General features: G+C 39.5%; 1 protein-coding gene across 1 annotated transcript; it reads left to right on the top strand.

Annotated features, from left to right (window-relative positions):
* Positions 1-240: 240 nt before the first annotated feature.
* RAB12 (RAB12, member RAS oncogene family) lies at positions 241-26,550 on the top strand. Its single transcript, XM_075084703.1, has 6 exons — positions 241-734; positions 14,177-14,237; positions 22,095-22,233; positions 22,770-22,859; positions 23,822-23,926; positions 24,435-26,550. Exons 1-6 carry the CDS (start codon positions 491-493, stop codon positions 24,546-24,548), a joined length of 753 nt encoding a protein of 250 aa, XP_074940804.1. The 5' UTR covers positions 241-490; the 3' UTR covers positions 24,549-26,550.
* Positions 26,551-27,495: the final 945 nt, after the last annotated feature.

Here is a 27,495-nt window from a genome sequence, read left to right as displayed (position 1 = left end):
GAGGCCGAGGCAAGGCGGCGCCGGCCCCGCTCCGGGCGGACCCCCGGCGCTCCTGCCTCACCCCTCCTCGCCTCGCCTCGCCTCGCCTCGCCGCCGGGGCGCTCGCAGGCGGCGCGGCGCCCCGGCCGGCCCTAAGCCTGGGGGAACGGCGGGGCGGGGCGGGGCGGGCGGCCGTTCCCCGCCCCCGGCACTGCGGCGCGGGGCCGCGGCTCCGGCGCTGTAGAGGGCGCTGCGCGGCCGGGCGCGGGGTTGGGCGCGCCGCTCCCGCCGGCGGCGGAGGCTGCGGTGGTGGCGGCGGCGGCGGCGCAGTTCCCGTTCCTGTTGGTGTTGCTGTTCCCGTTCCCCTCGGGCCGGGCCGCGGCCGCGACTCGTCCTCGCTGCCCCCCTCCTCCCCTGCCTCGCAGTGGTCGGCGCCGGTGGCGGGGCGGGCGGGAGCGCGGCGGGGCGGGCGGGCGGGAGGGAGAGCGCGGCGCCGCCGCATGCGTCGCTGATGGAGCCGGGCTCGGGGCTGCCGCAGCGCAGGGTGGGGGGCGGCGGGCTGGACCTCGGGGCGGGCTCGGCGGGGGGGTCGCCGGCGCTCTCCGGTGGGCAGTCCCGCCGCAGGAAGCAGCCGCCGCGCCCGGCCGACTTTAAGCTGCAGGTGATCATCATCGGGTCGCGGGGGGTGGGCAAGACCAGCCTCATGGAGCGCTTCACCGACGACACCTTCTGCGAGGCCTGCAAGTCCACCGTGGGTAAGGGAGCCCGCCGGCCGCGACCGCCCCGGCCCGGGGGAGGGGGGGGAGTCCCCGGCCCGGGAGACGCGGCCGCCTTTTCCCCAGCGCGGTGCCGCTGCCCGCACGCCGTCCCCAGGCGTTCGCCCCTCTCGGGGGCGTGGTGGGCCCCGGCCCCGGCCCCGGCCCGCCGCCCGCCTGGCGGAGCCGGGCCGCGCCGCGCCGCCCCGGGTGGGTCGCTCGGCCGCGGGAGGCGAGTGCTGCTTCCCCGTGGGGAGGTCACGGGGGTTGTGACGAGGGGGCCCTTGGTGTCAGACTTCCCAGCACTTGATGGAAAGATCGCGGAGGCCCCAGGTACCCTTGCAAGTTTTGAGAAGGTGTTGGGTATCCTGTTTCAGTCGTACTAACAGCAAGCAACGCAGCTTAAAACAACAACAAAAAAAAGAGGGATGGTTGGTAAAGCGGGATGTTGTGCACAAGTTTTAGGCGTTTCGTGTAGGGAGACAGAACTATTTCAGGAGTTAAAAGGTTGCACAGTGTGTGTTCAGCGTAGTCAATGGGACTGCAACTACTGCCCCAGACCACAGGCTGGTTAACTGCAGGTTGCTGTTATGCCTTCATCAATAAACTCTCCCTGATGTTAGATCTGAGGAAATTAATGTTGGATTTCTTGAAGACTGCCCTTGGAGCACACTACGTGCTTTGCTCCTCACACAGCTACCTGGGGAGCAACCTCCCAGTTCTGTAGTATGCTGTCTTATTCATGGTTTAGTCATCTGTGCGAGTCTTGGAGGTAATTGAGTGCCTGCTGTCTTCTAATGCACAAACGTGTGAAGGGAAGAAAACAAGCTATTTAGGCTGCGTTGTCATTATAGTCTGATCCTTGGAGTTGAACTCTTTAAATATTGCAGCAAGGCGGTTGTTAAGTCTGTGTCATTGGAAAATATGTCTGCCTAGCTTAATTGTAGCTTGGAATGTGAAGAAACATAGCATCTGATGGAAAGTGATTGTATTGCCTTTTAGAAACTGAATTATTACTATCCAAAGTTACCTTCCCATGACAAAATAATACACGGTTACTCTTACTTTAATTTTAATGTGTATTTTATCAGTTGTTTCATTCTTTCCTAGGTCCTCTGAAAATCCAAATCCAGTAGTGCAGATTAGTACTGTTAGTGTTGATACTTTTAAAGTTGGTAACTTAAACTCTTAGAAGTTAGAAAGGCAGTGGAAGCATATCAGAGGCACAATCCTCAAGTGATGTGTTGTAACAAAGAAATGCTGATGGCTTCTATAGATGGATAGATTTAATTACATATATGGTAGGGTTGAGGAAATAGAACTATTAGTGGAATGTGTTCTTTACAAACTCTCCAGGTCTATATATTGTTTTGAACACGCATGCATCTTCTTTGGGTTGACCTACATTAAGGGCTCCTTCAGGGCTGGGCTGCTCTCTGTAACTGGGGTTAGTTTCCTGATGTGAATCTTGAGAAGTGAGAGGAGGTACTCTACGTCCCAGTCCAGACTTCCAGTCTGGTGCCTTGTAAGCAAAACTGATTTGCTAGATAACTGAGACAGTGATTGAAGTGGAGAAGCTTCTTTCTGTAACAAAAGAAACAGGAAATAAATGGTGGTGTGTTGCTAGACAGAGGATTACGTAATGTTTGATGTACAAAGTGTGCCGACATAAAGCAGCATAGGGAAATCAACTTGTGCCAAAATACATGTAGAAAGGCTTGATAGTAATGTCATTCTTTCAAGGTGCTCTCACTAAACTTGAGAGCTGTTGAGATTTCCCCCAGATCCTTTGCTAAATGAAAGAGCTTTTCACAGTCAGCTTGCACCCTGCTTTTTTGCACTGTGGAGTAAGAAAAAGTAACTTCTGCTATTTACATTTCACGTAGATTGACAATAACCCACACTCCAAAATGACCTGAGGTCCGACTTTGATACGCAGTTGAAATCATAAAGCTTGCTCTTTGTCACAGCTTACTGCAGTGATTTTCAAGACTCACAAGTGGAGAATATGTTTTGAAACATTGAAAACCCTATGACTGATCCAATTTCAGAGGAAGTTATGTAAACTGAGTACACCTTGAGATTAAATTTTAAAAGGCTGTGTAACCAAACGAATGACTAAAAGTTGCTATATCTACCTTATATTAGCAAAGCTGAATTTTGAATGGATTGCTAAAATATGTATTTACTCCCTTACCTTGATATTAATGGTCTCAACCTTACATTGATGTTTTTATACTAAACCAGTGGAAGTACTGGCAAAACAGGACAACATTTAACACCTTAACCTTTTGTACAGAAGTGTACGGGCTGCTTGGAGATCTTCTCCAATAGTGGAAGAACCGCAAATGTCCAAAACCTTTGGCTGTCTCCTGGCCCTGAGGCCTCTTTAGGATAATAAGGCCACGTCACTGAAAGGTGGAGTGTTTCTGCTGAAAAGGGGAGGAGCTGATTTAGTTAATAAAAGATAAAATATTTTAAAGCTAATTTAAGAGGACTACGTTGCCAGATTGGTAAAGTAAATTCTGTAATAAAAACACATCAGCATGTCTTGAGTCTCATCTCCAAATACTGAAGTTCTTTGAAAGTGTTCAGAAATAGCTTGGCAGGTTTCAGCACATTATTCATAACGGCACACGATGTGCTGTTGATCTAAAATTCTTTTTGATGTATTTATTTTGGGCATTAAATTAGTTGCATAGAATATTGTGTCTACTTGTTCTGCTATTTACATAGTACTAAGAATACTCAATATGCTCAAATATTTACTGATTTTTTGCATGTGTTTGTCAGATGAGGAATAGATGTTGCTGTTTACTATTTTATGTCCTAGATCTGAATAGTTGTTCTTACTATTAGGTTATAACTTACTTTTATTACTTGTTTGGGCAAAGAAATTGTTTTTAGAAATGTTCCTCTGTATCTGCAATGATGTAAAATTACTGTCTTCATGCCAGTGTTAAATCCAGAGTAGTTGAGGTAACTTCTTTTCTATAACGGAATAATGCTTGTGCTAGGGTAATATTGGTACCATATTAGCTTTGTCAACAAATATAAATATACATGCACCTGCATTATTGACACAGGAGAAGAATCCAAAACTATGGCTTGGAGGTTTTTCAGACTCTTGGCAATTAAAAAGTAGTGTGCCAATTCGGCATGGAAAAGGATGATGTTTCCAAAGGTAGTGGATAAATACTCATTACCACATTTGTGAGAAGATTCAAAGATGGGTGGTGAAGGAAGAGTGCTTGCCTTTGCTTCTTCCCCTCTCTTCCTCCCCCCCCAGCCAAGTAGTTCTTATCCCAAAAGAAATAATTCTTAATTCAGATCTCCACAGTGGTGGTGTTGAAATTTATATACTAATTTTTAAAAATGGTGCTATCTCATCCTCTTTTTCATCAGAGTCCCTTTATTTAATAGTCAAAGGCCTCTCTTCTGTTCCCAGTGTCTGTCCAACTACTGCTCAGTCTCACGGTTGTCTGTCCTACCTGCATCCAGCAAATCTTAGCTCATTCCCAATCTCTCTGCTGTTTTTTTCTTCCATGACAGGTCTGCGAAATTCCTGTACTCAGCAGTATTTCCTGTCCATCTAATTTTGCTGCAGACTTTACGCTTCTCTCTGGGTTTTAATTCCTGAACCTGAGGTTCCTGCTCACCCAAACCTGAGGCCCTGCACTGACTCACCCCTCGGGCAGCTGACTCTCCTGCTCTCTCAAACCAAGTTGAGCTCCTCAGCTTTTCTTCTACGTGCTGGCTTAGTATGCAAAGTTTCTGAGGCCTGTTCCTATTCTTCAGCTCTCTTCCACCAGGTCTGAAAGCATCCAAGGAAAGCGGCCTTGCCCTTGATAATATCAGACCAGTTTGGGTGCCTCGTGCATCGCTGGCTCCTTTTAGCAGCTATTCGAAGGAAACAATAATACCGCTTGTAGTAAACACTAAAGATTCCTTCAGTCCTGGTTTACAAGCAAAATCACAGGTAGAGCTACTCAGCTAAGTTTGCAATGGGAAGTTCTGTTGTGGATCAGGATGGGAATGTTGTGACCTGTGATCTCTTCTGGACTAATTGTAGCCAGTGGGATCCAGACCAGTGGCATACAAATGCACTGCAGTGCAAGATGCCTTTGACTTCACAAAAATGCTCTTTGAGCTTGTTTCCCTTTACTTTGATGTTAGTGTGAAATGGTATGTAAGTTGGGAACTCATTAGGTTTATGGAGCTCTGTAGATTTTTCTTCCAAGCAGCCTATTTCCTATCAATTCTTTTTAAAATACCTGCGTCCGTGCAAAATGCCTAACGTCCATCAAATAATAATGATGTTGAAAACTTTAGGTTTATCTTTTATCAGAGCAATCTTAAGTAAAGCAGCTTCTGGTTTTAATATGTATACACATGTGACACAAATATATAAATATATAATTATTACTATGTATACGTATGTTTGGGGTTTCTGTCACAATTCAAACCCTTTCTTCATTCTCTTTATCCTTAAAAAATGTGGACTAACAATATAAATGTTAAGTTTTGTTCCCATAACCTTGTCATTTTACATTATATTAACTTAAAATTAATAAGCTGATACTTTTAAAAGTATCAACTGGTCATTTTGCAAAACTCCCCTTTAAGTTGTTTTTGAGTTTTTTAGTTACCTGGTCAGTATTTATTCTTACAAGCACTGTGAAAGCAGTATGTGGCTTACTAAAAACTTGAAAAATAGTTTTTCAGCAAGTCATAGTAAAAATTATGTTTTGAAAACAAGCTTAGCAATTTGATGTAATCTGAGATGAAGAATAATCTACATAAACTGTTCAGGAAAACAGCCTGCATCAACCAGAACACCATTTATCTTTTTGCTATACTTGTTGTATGTGCCTGTGGGCTCTTTCTGACAAGTATGATTCATTTTAATTTTTCTTCACAGTTTGGGTGGTTTTTTTCCCTTCCATAAGATGGCACTGAAAACTTAGTTGGGGTGGGAAGAGGGAAGAAAGGTAGAAATAATTGTCCCTTGCTGTAGGACATCATGACAAAGTAGTGGTAAGATGTCTTTGCTTTATGCCCAAGATCAGCTCTGTACTCAGACTAAGAAGTTTTTGCTGTTGTACAAAAAAAAAAGGAAGAAAGTTCTGATCGGTTACAGGTATTTCTGTGAGAACTGACCCTTCTTATCTTTGCACGTCCAGGGTGTTAATACATATCTGTTCTTATATATTGGCTTTTTGGGTAGTGCAGAGTAGTGTAAATAAATCTCTCTTTAATGGTGTGCTGCAATTACTTCACAAGCTACAAACAGAGGAGAGCAGGAGGCTGGAAACTCGCACAGAAAACAATTCTGTCTTACACAAAACCTTAAGATAATTAGGGAGCATGTATGAACCTGCCTTGTTTGTCTTCAGCTCTGTAACTATAAGTTTAGGAAATGCAACTTTGCAACAGAAGCCTGTGTTCCCTGGAAGCTGCCTTTCACCTTTAGGAGCAATGCTGTCACCTGTAATTGACGCTAGAGACTACAGCAACTGAAAGCACCTGGCAAGTCATTGTTTGCCTCAGATGTGTCAGCTAAGCGTATTTTACAGCATTTGGTGTAGTCAGCAATTGTTTGCGGTGCGTAATTTTTTGAGTCCTCATAAGGTAACAAAACTATATTTTAAAATAGGAAAACATAGGTAGATGATACAAATTATCAGGTTTCGGGAGTAGGGTTTTGGGGAGGTATGGAATTTTTAATTACCAAGAGGGTGTGGAGAAGAGTAAATTTGAAATTGACTTCATTTTCTTAATTTGTAAACTAGATGTTAACTTCAGCCGATAGAAATATTCGGGTACTGGGTTACATCAACACTACGGAGCTGTCAGAGTACCTTGTAGTCCCTAGCCAGTACATATATGAGAATATGCAAGTAGAACAACAGGCAAAATGAAGAGGCCGCTTGAATGGTGTCTAATGTGGAGTTTAGTTTGCAAGGAGAGCGGAATGCAGCTGTCAAACTCAGTCTCAGCTGTGAACAGCTGAGCTTGTCAGAAGCAAAAAAATAAATAGGGCCATATGATTCTCAGTTATGGACTTTCTTATTTCTTTCTGGGAGTTGTGAGCTTAAATGTTTGTTTGATGGAAATAGTGCATGAGCTATGCAGAATAATCGTGGTTTTAGCTCAACCATACAATGGAAGAGACAGGCAAAAGTCCTGAAATCTTTGTAAACTGTCTTCACTAGGCTGTCCTTAAACAAGGAGGATTAATATTGCCAGTGGTTAACATTGCAGCTATTTAACAGCATACAGCAACACTTTTATAACTTATTTCTTCTGATATCCCAAGGAGTGGGAAACTTGATACCAAAAATGAAATGCTAAATACGGTCTCATTTTGAAATAGGTTCTGCCTTTTTAAAGTCTGCGTAGTGCTGTTCATCAGAGAAGTTTAATTTTTCTTCACATTCATTTTTCTTTTCAGGTCAAGTAGTTATAGACCAGTAGCTCACTATGTTTTCCTGTTCTGCAATCAGAAGTTTTGAAAACAAGCCTTATTCAAGAAGGCACAGAGAGTCTTACTCCTTCCATGCTCCCCTTCCACCTCATTCTGTTTATCAGTATTTTGGTGCATGCTTTGAACTTAGTACTGTAAATAGTGTCAAAAGCCTACATTTTGTGGAAAGCTTTATAATTTTACTGTCCACAAGAAGGTAAAGAAATTATAACTTCCTCCATTCTCATTGAGTTGGGAAGTACCAAGCATCTGAGATGTTTAGAAGCTGTATATTGGACACTCAAAAATCACTGACAGTTTCCTAAAAGCTCATTATAATTAAATTTAATCACTGCATGTATATTACCAAATATTTTTTTTCTTTTCCTGTTGTTGTTTCTGTTTTCATTCTGGTCTGTAGAACTGTTGCCAGTTGAGATATGGGTGGATTTTTATTTTAGGCGAGCAGTCTCAAGTGTCTGCATGTTAATCATTTCTAGAATTATATGCTGAAGCTTTATGGACAACGTACTTTACCTGCATCTAAAATAATACCCGAACTGGCTCATATCTGACTAACAATGCTTCCAAATCCCTTTTCAAAATCTTTAAATTTATAACATGTAGTCTGAAAGAGATATTTCTTCTTTAGTGTGTTTTAAAATTAACTGCATGTCCTACAGCTTCAATTAAAATAATATATGATGGTTTTTTGAACTTGTTTTAGTTTTTTTTTTTTCCTGAAACAGTTTTTGTAACCTTTCTCTCTCTTCTCCGTGCACCTTTTGTTGTTGCTTGTTTCCCCCCCAAACAAGATGGTAGAAATCAGTATCAAAGCTATTGAGCATCTTTTCATCGACTTCAGTAGTTTCTCGATAGGTTTAAGTATTGTATTATATTTAGTTACAGACCAGGACTAACAAAGCCAGTTCTCACCTCAGGAAACATGTGACCTCAGTCATCAGTTGTAGCAAGAAGTAAGAAAATTTGTCTGTGTAACGCTGTCAGATGTCCAAATGAAATAAACTGTTGTAGTCTCTGAATTATATGTCTGTTCTAATAGTTAATTAGTATGCAACCTCTGAATTTTTAAACTGATTGTGTTTCTTTAAACATGATCTGATTATTTTTCACTGATTGAATTGCTTTGATGCAAAACACTAATAGGGCTCTGAAAATTTAATCTATTGGAATTGATTTTAGTTGGGAGGGGTCGGGGGAGGGAGTGTTCTATTTGCATCTGTTTTCCCAGGTCCTCCTTTAACTTTGTTACCAGGAAATCTTGGCCTCCTAAATGTCACTCTGTGTGCGTTAAGCAGAACAGTTTCCACTTCCTTTTTCTGCTGCTTAGGGAAAAGAAAAAAAAATTTAAAACCTAAATGCAAAATGCATAGTAAGAAGTTTCTTCACTATTTGTTTTATTTCTAAACAAATTCTTTTAGCTTTAAAGAGAGAGGCTAGACCCAGCTGTGTGTTTGTTTGTGCTTCAGTAGTTAACTTTTAGTTACCGTTCGAGGCGAGAAATTAACACATTCTAATCTGTCCTGGACTTCATTTTTATTGGATTTCAGTCTCAAGTTTGGAACAGTCTCAAGTTTTGTTCGGTGACAAGATAAGTCATCCTCACTGACTTGCCCTTATCTAGAACTTCATTAGTGCGCTTCTATTTTGAGTGTCTGTTCTCTTTCTTCTAGGGCTGCTTATTTTTGAAAGGAGTGCAGACAGTTTGCTTAGCTGTGTGTTTAATATACTTCAGAAAAAACCCTTCTATTCTCTTTCATTCTACTAGTCCTTTATTTTCCCTGGAAAAAGTGTAGTTTCACCTGAGCGCATCTTGTAATAGATGTTCTCATTTGCATGAAGCATATTTTTAATCTAAAGTTAATGTACTCTTAACAAAAACAGTGTGCTTTATATAATTTTTAATAACATTTTAAATTTGTATAAATTAATCTTAAATTTGTCTAAAACTTTGAAAATCCTTTACTTACAATCTTACCTTACATACCCACATAAGGTGCTGCTTAATGCCTTATCTGACATATCTTCAGGGAGAGGGCAGCAGCTCATTTGCAGTTTTAAGTGGTAGGGCAAGCTGAATCAGTATACTTTGAAATGCTTAATAGATAGAAAATCAGAAACTCAGACCAGAGGCTGAGATCTGTGTTTTTGTGCCTTTTTTGTTAGTTCTTATATGTGTATGGGACGTCTGCTTGGATGCCTGAAAAAGGCCCTTCCAGAGGAAAATGGTGGTCAAAACTCACACCTTTAATAAAAAGAGAGGTGGTGGCCCAGATTTACTGATGGTGTGAGTGTAATCATAATTTTAGGAAAACTGAAGGCATCATGCAAGCCTGATGCGTGGAGAGGAGGCTCACTTTTTAATGGGAGCAGAGACTGTGGTAAGCATTTTGGGATGTGACCTGGCAAAGGGCACACTTCAGCGTTATCATAAGCACGTGCACTCCTTGGCTCCCCTGGCATGTGTTCGTTTGGTTATTCGTTGACAACAAATTAGCCAGCAGGCATTTAATGTGCAAAGAGGTAGCATGCAAACCCGCAATAGTTTGCCGGTGTTGTAGCAGCTAAAGAGAGCCTTTTAAAATCCTTTCTTTTATAAGATGCGTTGTTCAGTTTTAATGCAGTTGTCAACAGTAATTATTGATACCTCTATTTTATTGAACTATAAATAAAACCATGACCTTGGTTCTATTTGCATAATTAAGGACACGAGGAGCTTAAGTGGCTTGTGTGTGTTAGCTGTTGTTGACATCCTTTTAGGGGATACCTGCCATAACTGGAGGCAAACAGTGAGGAACGTGTTGGTGTAGCTGTGCTAGTACAGTGTTATGCCAGGGCTAGTAAGCCCTGTCTCGTCAGTGCACACGTTCAAGCACACCCCTGTTGGTGCGGCTCCAAGACTGGAGCAGCCTCTGGCGGGATTGAACACCGAACAAATGCACGAGTTTATTAAACTTGGGTGTTAGTTGTGGTTTGGGATCTGCCTTAAGGGAGTAGGAACTGTGCAAGGACTACCAGTATCGTTACAGAGAGCGTGAAACTTGAAAAAAAATTCTGGCGATTTGCCTGTACTTAACAGGTCTTAGAATTCAGTTTCACGAGACTGAGAAACACACATCTTAGAGCAACTGTATATCAAGTGTTTGTTTGAGTAAGAATTTTGAAGAATTTATCAAATATTGCTGGCATTAACACTGTAGCATTACAAAGCACTTCTTTAAAAAAACAAACATATTCTAAGAGCAGGCTTAATACCTTCTCCGTTCTGTGCGGAATGGAGATGCGTAAAAGAACCGTTAGCAGTTATTTTGCTGAAGAAGGGAGTTTTCAGCAGTTGGTCTGAATCTTCTGTTCTACAACTGCAAATATAAAGAGCATATAGGACTGGCTTAGCATGCGTGAATGGAAAGGCGCAGATGTCCAACTCTCAGTGTCATTTGTGACTAATAAGTATTTATCTCCAGTAGTGGAAAGTGTTTGTTTCCTGATTGACTTTCAGAGAATATTACCAGTTTTTCCTCCTGTTTTTAATAGCTGCAGTAATTGTATGGATAGCAAAACTTTGCACTTAGATATTTTAATTGACATTAATCAAGCTAAATAATCTGTTCCATTGAACTTTTTCTTAACTTGATATTTCAAATTGAAGTGGAAAACAAATTATTGTGGTGTTGTTTTAATTACCTTACTAATTCCTATGTAAACTGAAAGCGCTACCTCTGGTAGGTCTATGGTGAAACATGGTAATGAAACTTGACAGGCCTAGGAATTTGTTTCTTCATGCGCAAAAGGAAAGTTGCCAGATTTTTTTCTTCAATATTGGCAGACATGAAGCTTCTGGTATTGTGTTGATGCTTGCAGAGCATTACTAATTATAAAAAGCGGTTGAGCAACCTTTGCTTAGTTCTGGCAAGCTGTCTGACTTAAGTGTTAATGATTCAAACAGTTCTGTAGAAGAATCTGCTTTTCCAAAACCGTTACTGGTTTGCATTGTTTGTTGCAAAATGAACAAATTAACAAAACTAACAGTAGGGGAATGTTTCATGGTATGGCTTTTAAGATGATTAATAGAAAGATCTGGCTTTGAAATAAGAATGCTGTTGACATGTTTATTTTGAAGCCACCTCTTTAATATGTAGGCTTTTTTCTATTGCATTTCATTCATATGTTGTGCCTGCTAGTCCCAGGAAGTCCTGAGCTGAAAACTTGCTTTATTAGAACAGTTTGATTTTCTCTCCATAGTTCATTTTTTTTCCTTTTAAAAAATACAACAAAACCTTTTTGTTCCTTGGTTTGTGTAAAACAGTGGTGTATAAACCACTTCTGTAAAAATAGAAATATTTTGTTGATGGACTTGGTGAAACTTACATGAAATTCCTGTGATGGTTTTTAATACACGGTTTTGGATTGGAGGTGGTTTAGATTTCTTTTTTTTGTGTGACAATAGGACTTTTTCTTTACACAGCAGAGCTGTATTCTCTCTGTGCTCAGATCAAGCTCCTTTACAAGTATAATTGTTAGCCGAAGACAAGTATATCCATCTGTATGAGCATCATAGGTTCTTTTTGCTATTTATGTTTCTGTGGGAGAGAAAAGCAAGGGGGGTTTTTTTTGGTCTTTTTTTGTGTGTTTTGTTTTTTTTTTTAACCGAGTTCTCAGTTGAATTGTATTGTATGTTGTGTATAAGATAATGGCAGGATTGGGAACTGTGGTTGAGATGTGTGGGCAGTTATATTCAAACTTCCTTGAGGGAGGGAGAGGTTTGAAGCCATTTCAGTTAATACTGATTACCTCCTTAGCAAGTAAAGTTGCTGTCTTGTTGTAGACAAAGCTGTGACCATTAAGACAATTGCATTTTATAGTTTAAGTGCATTTGTATAGAAAAAAAGGCTTTTAACAGTAGAAATGGATATGTGTTTCTTTTTTAAAAATCTTACTAATAGAGAAGCAGTAATTACAAGAATTATTTCCCACATTTTGGATGGTAGAGCATAGCTGGATCATTTCACTTTCTTCTGCTTTTGCACTAACACAGATGGTGGTTTTTCAAAAGTGTAGAAAAATATTTCTTAAAGTTAAGATTAATAACTCCTCTGCAATTTTAATAATTCTAATATTTTTCTCAATTTGCATATGAATACTTGAAAATTGCCATTAAAATTGTAGACTGTATAGTCCAAATCAGTTTAACGCTTTAGCTCCTGTATTGCCTAAGACCCCTGCTGGGGTTTGAATGGGATACATTTTGATAAATGAAGTATAAGCATCACATGTCCTGAATAGCTCTCCAAGAATTGGTGAATAAGTGTGCTAGACACTTCTAAGACATGCAGAAGGAGGACAAATGTTGTGGTCATAACCAGTACTTTCATCACTATGTACTGTGCAACTGCAAGCTGTTTGAAGGGATTTTTCATTAGGAGATTGAAGATCAGTGATCCTTCCATTTATTTAGTCTAGCTGAACAGTGGCAACCTGCTTTGCAAACTAAAAATAGAATTTAATGTATCCTTTACATTTCAATTGGTAAAGCATGTCTAGTTTTTTAAAACTCTAGTCCATTGTATTGTCTCATGCCAGAACTTCACAGACATAACTATCTTTAAAAGCACTTTGAAATAAATGCCAAGTCAACAATGCATAACTGGTTTTCAGGATGAAAAATGCACCTTTTTTTTTTCCCTACCTAAATTTTCAGGAGTTTTGAAAAGCTTTGCATAAGGGCCAAGTTCAGTCCTTTCTGTCAAAGTTACAATCCAGTCTTGACTCTAACAATGTCAGCAGGGACACTCAGCTTTTACCAAGGATAGACGTTAGGAAAATGTGTCGGTTTTGCTAGAGAAAATAAAAATCTTTTTCTCCTCTTCACTTTCATCCCTATCCTTGGTATATAATTGTATGTGAAATAGCAAAAGTATTTGCAACACACTATACTTCGACACTTCCATGTGAGTTTAAGTGTACCAGTCTGAACGTTGTTCTCTTGTCTTTTTATTTCCCCCTTTTTGATTTAGCCCTGTTAGGAGGTATGGTGTTCAGAATGAAGAACTGAAGCAAAATTCTTCATTCATTTTAGTATAAATTTGTATAAGTTCACAATCTACAAATGTTATGATATTCTAGGATACTTATACTCTGAAATAGTCTTGTAGTCGAGGTGGTAATCTTTTGTGTCTAGGTATTGTTTGACCAAGGTATGTCTTACGTGTGGATTGCCAGCATTATTATTTTTTTCTTATTGAAGTAAAATCTTTCTACATAACAAGGTCTTCATGGTCGTATCTTTGATATTTAGCATGCATTCAAGATGTGGCTGGAATTTTGAGATGATGGGTAAAAGTACCATACAGGTATAAAAGAAATTTTAAAAGTCAAATATCCTCTCTAAATCTAAGGAGTTCGCTAATAAATATTTTCAGGAATTAAGAATGACAGTGCTGACCAACTTCTTCATAAACCAACCACAATTTCAGCACTTATACTAAAGTGGTTCACAGATGCTAAGTATCCAGCCTGGAAATCAGATGTGTATTGCTCCCACTTCCCAGGCAGCCAAACTGATGCAGAGGGATTGGTTTCGCTCTCTGCATCCAGGAGTCTCTGCCAGTTGGAACTAGAGCAGGCTTGTCCTTGACAGTCAAGGTGAATAGGGGAGAAGCAAACATGCTGTGCCTGTTGTTATACTGTTATGTTGGGTTTACCTGCTGCTGGAAGTGTTGCACAAAGCGGAAGGTTTATGTTGTGATGCTGCCAAGTGGGATGGCTCACAGGCCGTATAGCAGTTGTCAAATCCCCATGATGTTCCTGAGGTGACCCAGAGTGGTGCAAGCCCTTCTGCTTGTTCAGAGTGTTACAAGTTGATATAAAAAAAGAAACTATAAAAAACATAATAATTACACCCTCATTAGTTTTGCTTCTTATTCCTCCTTTTCTGTTTACTGTATTTTATTTATAGGTGTTGATTTTAAAATCAAAACAGTAGAGCTAAGAGGAAAGAAAATTAGATTACAAATCTGGTAAGTAAAACAAACATGCAACCAGCAGTATGTTTTAATTTTTATGTTCTAGCATGAATTAATATGCTTGTCTAATATTATTAACTGTTATAAGCTGGTTTAGCTCTTACCCTATTCCTCCTCTCCTCCATTCCCACAAGACTTAAGCAAAACCAAATAGCTCTTAGATTTTGTAAGGGCAAAGGAGGAAAAGGAGAGAGAAAGTTAGAAATAGGACATGAATGTAATTACTGAAATGCTAATGCATCACAGAGGTCTCAAGCCCCTTTTCCTAGAAGAGTGATACCACCTACACAAGAAGTAGGAGTTCTACAAAGAACGAAAGGTGACTGTTAAATAGACAATAGAGAAAGTACATTTTGGTTTTTTATTTTCTGTACTGTTTAAAACTGGCCTTCATTGTAACAGCAATTAATAAAACAACTGTGAAGTAATTTTTAAACTGTTTTTCTAAAACTTGGTATAGGCAGTGCTGTTTCTTTGGCACTATATTAAATAACTTTAAAGGGAAGGGCATTCAAGACTAAGTAAATTATATTCACTCTAAACAGCACTGAGAAGTAAAACGAGCCTATGGAAATAAGGCTCTGTGTGCTAACTGGTACTGAAGTCCTACTACAGAAAGCTCAAAGTCTGAGCTAAGCTTTTGCTTTCTGGAGTAGATTACATATCTCCTGATAATGATTCTCTGTGCCAATGATTAATACAGATTTTATTGTTTAGAAATTATTGAGCTTAAGGGCTCCTTTGTTTTGCAGAGTAGTACAATACGTAAACATTGTTATGAGAGAATAAACCAGCTATGTTCTATACGTTAATCTTATATACTACTATATAGAAGCTTAGCTTTGGTTTATTAACAGTGCCTGATGCATAATTGGCATTGTAGTTAAACTGTTAAAGCTGCTAACAATCCACGGGGGGGAGTGGAAGCTCTAAATATACTTGTTACACTTTTGGGATATTCTGGTGGTTTCTCCTTCTTAACTACATGGATGCAGTGAATTCAGATTACTAACTCCTCTTGGCAGGTCACCATCAACTCTGTTTGTCACACCATGTGTCTGTCTTGCTTCCCTCTGAGTTAACTGCTGCTTCATCTTTGGTATCATCAGTTGCCTAACACTTGAATGTTAGTGGCATGTCTTCATCCATCATCTGTCCCTGTTTGGAAACCTATGACCGCAAGGCTGGCAGTTGAGCCAGCAATTGTTAGCCAGGGTCTGCTGGAGCTGACAGAGGTAACAAAAACTTCTGATATAGAGATGCAACTGTACACCTGATATGAATTCTTGCTATGAAATGTGCTAAGATTATCAAACAATTTCTTCATGTTGAATGAATGCTTTGTAGGAGAGATGTTTTGTTGGAAAAGAGATGTTTAAACCATTATTTTCCACATATTGAGAATATGCTAGTAGGATATAGGAAACTTTTAAAACTAAAAATTGATAGGTTGCTAAAATGTGACCATTACACCTGTGTGAAGCCCTGCTAAAATGGTGGAGAAAAAACAACATAAAGAGATAATATTTTAAAATATGATAAAATCCATGAAAACAACCTCCAGCTCATAAGTGACGCTTTCTTTCCAATAGTAGCTGTTAAAATACTGTTCTTGTACTTGATCCTTAGAACTGTCTTGGCGTACTTCTAATCTTTTAGAAAAGCAATTAGGTGAGCCCTCCTTTCGCTAATTTATCCTGAATTATGTTGTGTATGTTGTTGGGCCTACTTAAAAGCTCTTATTATCATAAAATCACAGAATCGTAGAATCATTTAGGTTGGAAAAGACCCTTAAGATCAAGTCGAATTGTAAACCCAACGCTGCCAAGTCCACCACTAAACCATGTCCCTAAGCACCATATCTACACGTCTTTTAAATACCTCTGGGGATGGTGACTCAACCACTTCCCTGGGCAGCCTCTTCCAGTGCTTGATGACCCTTTTGGTGTAGAAGCTTTTCCTAATATCCAATCTAAACCTCCCCTGGCACAACTAGAGGCTGGTTTCTCTCATCGTGTCACTTGTTACTTGGGAGAAGAGGCCAGCACCCACCTCACTACAGCCTCCTTCCAGGCAGTTGCAGAGAGCAATAAGGTCTCCCCTCAGCCTCCTCTTCTCCAGGCTAAACAACCCCAGCTCCCTCAGCTCCTTACTGTACCTTCAATTGTTAGATTAAAAGAGGAAGGCAATTTACCAAGTCAAACACTTGGAATTTTAGAAATGCACACTTAAGTTGCGTGGCTGATCCTAACTCAGTCTTTCAGACCTACAAAGAGACAGAGTTATGGTTGCATCATACTTCGTGGTAGTCTTACGTGCAATGATTACAGTAACTTTACTACTGAAAACTGTTTTACTCACTGAACAGACCGTTTCTAAAGTTCATGCTTATCTGATTTCTTAAAATGACTAAGGCTACTTTTCAAAGCATCAAAGTCTGATTTTTTTTTTGTCATTTGATGATTCTACATCAAAAATCAAACAAGAACAGATTTAAAAAAAAGTTTAACTCTAGTATTTTTATGGTGAGTTGACCTGTCTCTCCACTGACCACTCTATCAGCAGAGTGTTCTCTGCAGAGCTCTGCCATTTGAATTTATAAAAAACCAGCAGTACTATATTGAATATATCAAGCAATTAGGTGTGCAAGACATCCTTTTGAAAGCAGCTTTCACACCTGCTGCTGTTAGTAGAGTGTTAATAGAGTAGTATACAAATTGGGCTTGTCTCCCGTATTCCTTTCACAATGGGATAGTGTGCGCTAAGGATGAGAGAGGCGTCTGCTCTCACCTTTAGCTTACCTGTTCCTATCTGTTCCCTGCTACCTCACCCTCTTCCCCTATTGCCTTGACTTTCAGTCAGGAAACAGCCTCCTGCTCCTTAGATTATGAAATGGTAGAGCAGCACTGAGGACACAGAGTAGTGTCAGTCTTCTCTGTGCCACCCGGAACACTAGCAGTGCCAGAAGTAGTAGACACAGTAAATGTGCTGCTGCGTTGCAGTTCTTGGCTGAAACAAGCTTGTACATTCTGTGAGAAGTGATGCATGCACGCAGCTCAGGCCGTGGGGTGACATAACCAGAAGCACTGGATAGCAAAAGTGTCCAAACGAATCTGAACATCAGTGAATCAGTGCTTTTCAAAGCTTGAAAACTAGACCAAATAATAGGAACCCTGCTTTCATGCTTTGAAGCATAGGTGCGCTGGGAGTTGCTTGGCGGGACAGCAGGGCGTCTGACTGTGCCCTCTTACCCGAGTGACGTGGGCTGACACAAGCAGCAGTCACTTCTGGCTTCCTCTCTGAAAGATCCTAGTTAGTGGGAACTGTAGTGCCCAGTTCCCTGCTGGGGAGCCAAAGCGGCCCTCCAGTATCTCTGCAGGTTTAATGCCCAGAGAAGCCAGTGACCTGGCAAGAAAACAGTCTGATTTGTTTCTGAAGGTTGTTCAAATTGGTGCTTTCTCATAGAAAGTTCACATTCTGCCAGCTCAGCGTTTTCTGATGCACCGCTGTTGTCTTGGAAAATCTCTGGGGCGAGGGGTAGTCTGAGGAAAAGATCACCTGTCCTGAAATATAAGAGTGTAGTTCCTTCTGTTCAGTACCTCTGAAATAAATTATTTCATGTAATAAAAGATTTTAAATACATTTGTGGTTTTTATGGGAGCAAAAAGCTCAGCTTGACAAGTAGTATTAACCTCTCGAAACGACTGAATAACACTTTAGAAAATACTGCCTGTAGGTTCCATAAAAGCACAGAACATGTGAAAGTGTTAAATTAGCATTAAATTTTTATTTATTGTTTAAAAATATTTTCCTTTCTCTTGCCACTTCACACCACCACTCATAAAAAAATTCATTTAACAAAGACAGTTGAGTCTATGTGTTTGTTTCAAGCAACTGTTTTAGACAGACACAGAGAACATTTATGTAAAACAAAAATTATCCGAACCTATTTTAATTAAGTTCAACTGTGTTTGTATTGTGTTTTATGCAGTCTGAAATAGTGAGAATATGACACGTCAACACTTGAAAATGGCCTTTGTGTGGCTTTTTTATTTGCTTTTGTTTGGTGTAGTGTTTGTATTTTTGGAGTGATGTCTAGTTTCTGTTTGGAAGCAGAAAAACTGAGTCAAGCAGTGGGGTTTTATTACTGCAGATTATAGATGGTCAAGGAGTCATATGCTGTATGTTTCTGATTACAGTTTAGAAATACCAGTGTTTATTCCTTAGAACAATTTCTTTAAAAAAAAAATCAAGAAAACTGCTTTAACATTAAAAAAGGAGTGACCTGTTATATTTTTTTCAGTGATGCGAAATCATTGATCAAGTTATAGTAATTTATTATTTGGACTTCTGGAGTTTGAATTAAATTGAACTGACTTACTCTATTATGTTGATTTTGACCAGAGCAAATCAAGAACTACCAACACTTAGTATCACTTACAAAATTCCTGAAGTTGCGTACTGTTAGTCCAGTTAAATAATGCTCGTCTCTTCTTCTAGCTTTCCACTAGTGCTTCAATAGCTATCCTTACTAAAATACTCCAGCTGCAGGAGTGCAATACATCGATGAAGATAGTATAACAAACTTAATTGCTTCAGCACACCGCACATGAAAGGAAGGCACTTTAAGTTGGATATGCTTTTCATATTAGCTCTGCATTAGGGGTTGTCATTTTTTCCTCAATACTGGAAGAATTTACTGCACACTTTAATGAAATATAAGATAGCACCTGGTAGAAGATTAGATTTTCCATGTGGAAGATCAACTTGATACGCTTCTCAAACTGCAGCTTAGGTAGCTTGGGGTTGCATTCTAAATTTACTTACTGCAGAACTAGGCTTCTGGTTTTCACCTTACTACTTGAAGGCTAGTGCAATGTGAATGTAATGTTAGAGACCACATATTCAGCTTATTTTCTTCCACTTTTTGAAGGAAACAAGGACTAGAATATCATGCTTACAATCAGACACCTCTTGATTGATTTCCTTTAAACTTGCTGCAGCAGTAGAGGTATTGATTGATTGTGAGAAGTGTGGGGCAGTCAATGACTTAAAGCAAGGCAAAGATAGGTAGCCATAATCCACTGTAATTAGCGTGACTAGCGGGTGTCAGTCAGTGGCCATCTGGCCATTTAACATATGTAGTGGGCAGCCAGGCTGTCCATGGGTGTTTTAAACTCACCACAGCATGTGGTGTGTCTCAGCCAGCAAGGTGGACCACAAGTTGTGTGATATTTGGGTGAATGACCACCTCCTCAAAGGGGAGTGCAGGACCTGAGGGTACAGCAGCCAAGAGGAGCAGCAGCCTGGTAACACTATAAACTTCTAAAGAGCCTGAGGATGTTGTGGGGTGAGGAGAGGCTGATAGTACCAGGTAGACTTGGAGATGCAGCACTGAGCAGACTAGGGGAAGTGTGGAGTTGGAGATAGCTGGAGTGGTAGAGTGTGATGTTGTGTAGTTGGCTCCATCACCTACCCCATGGCTTATCCAGTGTGTTGATGACTGTCTTCAGGGAGGGTAGTCGAACATTAGTGTGTGTATTTGCCCTCTATTTTTCTAATGTATGAACTGAGTGATCTGGTGTCCTGGTAGCGTCTCTGTGGTGGAGTTGCTAAAGGTCCTTAGCACTACCTGAAGGCACAGCCAGCTGACTCTGAAATAGCCCCTTTATTTCTGTGTTCCAGTAGGGGCACAGAGAAGGGGCGGGAAGACCAGGCAGAGAAAAAAAAAAGGCAACTTTTTCCATTATTCTGGCCAGAGCTAGAATTGATGCGTTCTTCCACATTAGGTAAGCCCTTCCACCTGCCATCTATTTAGGTCTGCTCAGAATGATGGAACTAAAGGGATCCCATCCTTGTTACACTTGATCTGTAGGCTGAATTAGCACCAGATGGCAGGGGCTGCTCTACAAGGTCATAATTCTGAGAAGTCTGTTCAAAAGCACTAAAGCAATGTTATCCATATGTGGAAAATCAACGGTTCATACTATAATTTTTAAATTTTTCATGGAGTGAATGTCCAAAGGACCTTTCAAAAAAGAAATCTGACCATAGCGAAGAAGTAACGGAAGAGAAAGAGTTACTTGCTCTGAGTAATACTTATATATGTAATTTCAGCTGCCAGAACTTGTATAACTTTAATAAAAATGCCTCATTAGTGATAAGAAAGCAACCAATTAACCATCTAAAACTGATCTGAAATACTACTAGGGCTTGACCTTATTGAAACAGGCTACCTGTTTTCCCCGTCTTTAGGGTCCCAAAGGTTTGTATGGATGTAATTCTGAAGTTCTGAGTAGAGAATGGGATTTGAATACAAATAAAAACAGGTGCAATAGGAATTTGTTCTCTTCTGCCCCATTCTGCAATGCCATTGGCTTGCAGTTAAGTATTAGTCAATTGTTTTCCACAGGCTGTGAAGCAGAGGTTTCAAATCTTTTTCTAGTAGACGCTGCTTTACTTTGTGAAATCGCTAGCAAAGATTTGTTGCTGTCAAGTACCCTTGTGGCAACTTCAGGAGAAAGTTAAGTACTTCACTTTTAAACTTGCTTAGTTGCAATTTTTAAAGATTTTGTGAAGAGCAAGACAGTTTTGTGGTAGTTTCTTCTACTGCTTGTTGCACATAGACTTCAAAAGAACTAATTCTTCAGGACAATTGATGTGGCATTTTGTGAACATGACTTTTTTTTTTGGTAACAAGTGTTTCAGGTCTCCATTGTTAATCTCATTCCCAAATTCATCCTTCTCCTCCTCCTGTTGTCTAAAATGTGACTGTTGAAGAGAGTTCCATTTGAACTTTTGAGTCCCAACACACACACATATTTTACCCCATCCACTCTTAATTTTGGTCCATCTTTTGACTTGCTCTAACAGTGAAATTTCAAAATTATCCATTAACTCTGGGGGCTGAACTCAAGCAGCAAACGCTTGATCACTTTGGAGCACCATATAACCCATGTTCCAGTTGTGATACCAGTCACATTTTAAGACTTAGGGTATACACCAGCTATTTTTTTAGTATAACTGCCAAAAATGTTTCATAAGCAGGCTCGATGATATGATTAAAAGCAGTTCACAGGTTTTCATGGTTCAGTAAAAAATAACCCTTCTGTCTCATTTATGTTGGAGTATAAGCCATAGCTAATCTGGGCAACATGGTGTCATTGCTGGAAAACAGTCTCCAGTGTAGATGCACCCTGTCTGAAATACTTACAGTGTTGAAGGTGGGAATGGAAATCTTGTTTGAACACCTCAGAATAGTAGATGTAAGCGTGAAAGGCAGGTATCTGCTTTCAAAAGCCATACCATATAGTGGTTGCTCACTGTTTTCATTCACTTCTGCCAGTAGCTTCTGCACTAGTTTTAGGACCATGGCTGAATCACTGTGGTTGGTCTAAAAAGGCTCTGAAAGCTCCAATCATAATGATCAGTGAGTGCATTGCTCACTTTGTAGTTGGGTGTCCAGCTGTGTTTGACAAGCATGTATCTTTTTTTTTTCTTCTCATTTTTTCAGGGCTGTTAAAAAAAGTAAAACAACCAAACCCCAACGACACAAAACCAGCTTCAGCTGCTGGTACGTTTTCATTGTACAGTTTCATTCTCACACACATGTAGAACAGTTTGGCCTTTCTTGGTGAAGTTCATATGGGATAAATAGTCCTGATAAAAGGTTTTTGTATGATTGAAAGTACTGCTCCATTTTTTTGCCTGAAATTCACACATATAGAAAGAAATGTTTGATACAGAGTGTCTAATGAGTGTGGGGGTGTGTTTATTAAAATGTGAACAAAGTTATTGTGTACTTTGCAAATTGGTGAAATATTTGTGCCAATGTTTGCTGCTGCTTCTTAGGGACACAGCAGGTCAGGAGAGATTCAACAGCATTACCTCAGCTTATTACAGAAGTGCCAAGGGAATTATTTTGGTGTATGATATCACCAAGAAGGAAACATTTGATGATTTACCAAAATGGATGAAAATGATTGATAAGGTAGGCCTTAAGTATTTGCTTATTCCATATTTTTTAAGAAGCTATTTTTTTTCCCTCAAAGGTATTCTGTAAGACTTCTAACGGCATTGATACAGGATTATTAAAATAATACCAACTAACTTTCACTGGATTCCTTTAGCTAGTATTTAACATTAATGTGATTTTGTTGCAAAATGGTTGTCCATTCCTCCTTCCTTGAACTAGAATTGTCCCAGTTAGAAGTGTCAGTGGAAATCTGTAACATTACTTATTTACCTTTGCATTGGGGAGAGGAAAAAGTTTTATTTCCTGTCTCTGAAATAAGGTCATTATGTTCATTCTTAGATAAACTAGAACAACTAGTTCTCAAGTCATGATTTAAAAATGGAATTTAAAAATTGAAGTTGAAAATTTTTGAAATAATGTTTGGGAAGAATGTTTATAAACTGCGTAGGTGTGGTTCCTTATTTAGTAGAGGAATTGCCCTTTGTAAATATGTTTGCATTACAAAATCTTATATTTCTAGATATAGTTAATTAAAAATGCTTTAATTGCAGTATGCTTCAGAAGATGCAGAGCTTCTATTAGTTGGAAATAAACTGGACTGTGAAGTTGATCGAGAGATTACTCGACAGCAGGGAGAAAAGGTAAGAACAGGTCTAACCAAATTCTTAGTTACTGTTAGAAGCAAAACTGCTGCGGCACTGCTGCTGATGGTCCATGGCTACTCTTTCTCAGACTGTTAGACCTCAGGAGCATATTGAAAGCGGTCGTGGTCTTTCAAAATCCATGTGGTGTTTACTTCTATAGAGTGTGCAGTTATACATGTTCCTGCTGGAGCAGTATGTGTTTGATCTAAAGAAAGAGTAAACTACAAGTTGGCTTACAATATACAGTAGTGCTGGGGATACTCCTTTTTGGGCTCTGAAAGAGGATATAGTGAAGACTTGAATCACAAATGGGAATATATCTACTCAGGACTGTGAGCCTCCCTCCAGACACTTGCTTTTTAGTAGTATTTTAGGCCAGGCAACAGCCTCGCTTGATTACTTAGCTCACCTTCGTTTTCGTGTTTCTTTTGTTCTCTTCCAACTCCAAAAGTGGTAAGGAGCCTGACAAGAGAATAGGTTTTCGCATAACACTCATAGCACCGTTTTGATCAGGACACTATCAGTATGGACGTACGTTTTCCTTCAGCTGTCCATCATGCATTTGGAAGTAAAGCATTTTTCTGTTAAAGAGTCAAAGCTGTCTTACATCTGTACTTCTCTTTTCTGCATTTTAATAATTAGGTTGAGATTAACTTGTCTGAAAAGATCTTTTTGGCAGTCTGCCGCAATCCATGTCAACTGAAGACATGAATTTCTCAGACTTAGGTCTGGAAAATGCAGCATACTTTTCCAGTAAAGCAATTTTAAGTGAAAATTAACTATATGTGCCAATATTTGCTGTACCTTGGGGATTCGGGATTATTAATTGAATTAGACTTCAGTCATAGATTTGGGGAAAGTTGTGGGGTTTTTTAAAAGTTTTATGAGGAGTGTGTATTTGCTGTTTGTTGCTGTTGGTATGAATCTTCACGTGGTTATTTTATTTTCTCTTCCATCAGTTTGCACAGCAAATAACTGGGATGCGGTTCTGTGAAGCAAGTGCCAAGGATAATTTTAATGTGGATGAAATATTTCTAAAACTTGTTGATGACATTCTGAAAAAGGTAAAATATGCAGGAGGTAGTTCCTCTGACCACATAAATGGTCAATGTTTAAATAATGACTGCAGGTACTTGTTGGCAGGACGCAGAGGGTGAGTGCGGAGTCAGATGAAATTTTTGCTCAATACGTAGTGGGTGTGGTGTAGTTCACAGACCCTGCTGAACACCTCAGTTAATAAATACTGCTGTTGAATTTGTAGATGTCTGCTCCTATTTGCTATACTTCTCTTTCCTGTAACTTCACTATATATCAGCAGCTGACTGTACACTTGCCCGCTTTCATTTGTGGGCAGCGCTGTTGTAAGTGGTTTAGGAAGTTACTTTATTTCAAAAATGTGCACTAAGTTTTTTCTGAAAGAAATTCTTAACACTACTTACTGAAACATAGTTCACTAATAACAACCAAAAGATCCTTAATTGAGGCTTTGGGTGAGAGTGAACTCTTGAAACGAGCGCTTTGTGCTGAGTTCTGTGCGGATGACTGTTTACAGGTGATTTTTCTTTTTTTAAGATGCCACTGGATGTTATAAGAAATGAGTTGTCCAACAGTATCCTGTCCCTGCAACCAGAGCCAGAAATCCCACCAGAACTGCCTCCTCCAAGGCCACATGTCCGTTGCTGTTGACTTGTTACTCCATACAGAGTGAAAAATAGGAGTGGGAGGGTCAAGAAAGTACCTGTACTACTCTGCACTACAATCATTTGGCAGTTCCTTGTTGCACTTTGTTATTCGAGTCAGAGCTACACACTAACTTGTAAATATGCAAATATGCAATCCTATGTAGGATTCAGCTATAACATTTAATTATTACCCCTCTCCCTCACAATGATGTTTCATTCATTGCCCCAGTGTTATAAATACTGTACAGTCGGTGGAGGTTTACCACGCTTCCAGTTGAGGAGGAGGAGAAATTAAATCTATACCTATTCTTGACATAAATGTTGTAATAGTTCTTGTTATTATAAACAGGCAGGCAGAAGCTCTTCTGGTATGAAGATAAGTATATGGTGCTTTGCTAACTATTTTAAAGACAAATTTTTTAAAAACAGAGGACTTGTATGTACAAAGCTTCCATAAACAGCATTATGTTTCCGTTTAATGTGGTGAAAACATTTTTGGCTGTAGCATCCTCTGCTGACTGGATTTATTGAAAAGCTAAGTTTAATTTTTGGCAGTCTTTTATTTATTTTGTTTAATGCTGCACCCTTTCTTTGTGTACCAAGACATCACACCCGGTGCAGATCTAAGATTGCACTCTGAAATACCGTATATAATTTTCTGCATAAGCATAAACTTGGTTGCAAGAATCATTGAGTTTCAATAAAAGAATGAAATTATATTCGAGCCCTAAAAGAAGGTATAAAAAGCAATGCTGCTGTCCTAGACAAATTCTTTTTTTAAAAAAAATTGAGAAGATACATTTTCCTGTGTTAAGGAATATATATGTGTATTTGTCTGGACATCTGTAGGGTTGGGGGGAAGGGAACCCAAGGTAAAATTATTTTCTTTCCTAATGGTGGAAATTATTCCCATCAAGCAAATACTGTGTTAGGTTTTTGTCTGATAATGAATTTGTGAATTATATCTTTGGTATATCTTTTATTAAAATGCACTGTTTAGTTTAGCTGTGGTAAATCAGTAGTTACATATTTGAATAACTTGGTGTGTCCTGAATGTTGTGGTATTGAAAAACATTGTGGTCTTTCTAAACTAATGAAGTGCAAATAAAATTTTGTATTTATGAATGACAATGGAACTGCACCTGTTCTTAGAATGGCAAGTATCAAACGATGGGGAAAAGGTAGAATCTGGAATATGGAACAACAGTTTTTTAAATTTTGTTATGATTTAATTTTCAGTTTGACAGTTCCTTTAGGTGCAGTTAGAGCAGCAGGTGTTAGTTGTTCACCTTGGTCACTGCTCTGTTGGGAGAGCAGCTGATGACCTAGCCCAGCTGATATCTTCAAATAGCATGTGACTGCTTGTCATGCTGTCTTAGCAGGTGGTTGCTAGACTATGAATTACTCTGGCAACACAAGTATGAACCAGTCTTTTTCACACTACAGCTTCTCTACTTCTCATTCTCTGGTGCTGGAACCCATTTGGTCAATTTTGCCACTCTTTTAGCCAGAACACTGGCACTGACCAGTAAGGTATACCACTGACTTAAGCAGCTTCTCTCTGTTTTATGGAAGGAAAAACAACACAACAAACTGTTAACATTTAAAAAAAAAAGGAGCCCTTATTTCACAGAGTAAGCTCTGGCATTCTGAATACAATACCATGCAGGTCTTTAGCACACCTGGATTTGAACTGACAAATTAAGGAAGCATGGTTGATATTTGTGCTTATGTCTTCTGCCACCTTGTGCCTAAACAGCTTGCTTTTTTACATAGTAAACTTACAGTTTGCTATCATATTGGTAAGATAAAATAAATTTCTAAAGCACTTGTAGGATTTCTGATGGTACTGTGGGCAATAGCAAGGAAGGGAAAATTACGGAAAATGAGTTTTAACTTGACAACCATTTTATTTTAGCTGATTTGTTTTTCTTTGTACTTAGAAATTTGTGATTTTTTTTCCTGCAGTTTTTGAATTTAATAAAAATTAAGAAATTTGACTTAGATACACTTTCTTGTAATTCTGTGCTGTTTGTATATAGGTAGATTGGAATCCCAGTCTCTTGTACCAAAAACTAAGAATTATTGCATTTAAGAACGACGTATTTATGTAAGAATGCTTGAATGTATTTGACTATTCATTGGAAATCAATCATAAAAAGTTCGGGAAACCTGTTTGCTTTGCATCCATTATATTATGAGACCGAAGGGGGTTTTGTCTCCTAATTTTATCTCTGTAACTTTTATGAATCAAAAATACTTCATTTATGTCTGTGCTCCACCTAGCAGGTGTGGTGCAGAAAGATGGGGGGGAAAAAGGTTATTCTTGCTGCTCCGTTGCCTCATATGGAAGTTCAGCAGCCAGCCCAGCCCTTGTTGACATCTAATGATGGACTGCTTGAATGGTCTGCACAACCACTGAGAGATCACAGGATGAAAAATAAGGGAAGAAGAGACCTAGCTGCAGCTGTAAGTCCATTCTAACTTGTGGTAGCAGATCACTGTTCTTCAGGAGTGCTGGTTAAGGGTAGCTTATTCCTACTCTTCAGGGTGTGTGGGGGGATTGTTTCCTAACACCAAGCCCAACGTGCTTTACCACTAAACTCGTCAGGTGCTGTGAGGTCCTCTAGTCCCTGGCAGTTTCTTCATGCTGGAGGAAATACACAAGAGTGTCTTTTGATAAGCAAGCATAAATTACAGGGGTGTCAGAAATAGGATAGTAACATCTGCTTCAAAGTTGTGGTGAAAGTTAAGAAACCACGAAATAATGACGGATAGATCGTGGCCATTGAATGGTGGTTTGCCACTGATTTTAGTATGATTCCGATTCAATCCTGCAATGGCACAATTTCAGTGATATGTCCAGTTAGCAATGCATCTTGTACTAAAACCAAAGTTCATCTTTGATTGTGTCCATAAAGTTTTAGGTCTGCCTATAAAAGACATTCGAG

Source organism: Phalacrocorax aristotelis, chromosome 2, assembly GCF_949628215.1.
Source record: "Phalacrocorax aristotelis chromosome 2, bGulAri2.1, whole genome shotgun sequence".
NCBI lineage: Eukaryota > Metazoa > Chordata > Aves > Suliformes > Phalacrocoracidae > Phalacrocorax > Phalacrocorax aristotelis.
Note: the sequence above shows the minus strand (reverse complement) of the source record. Positions and strands in the feature narration are given on the sequence as shown.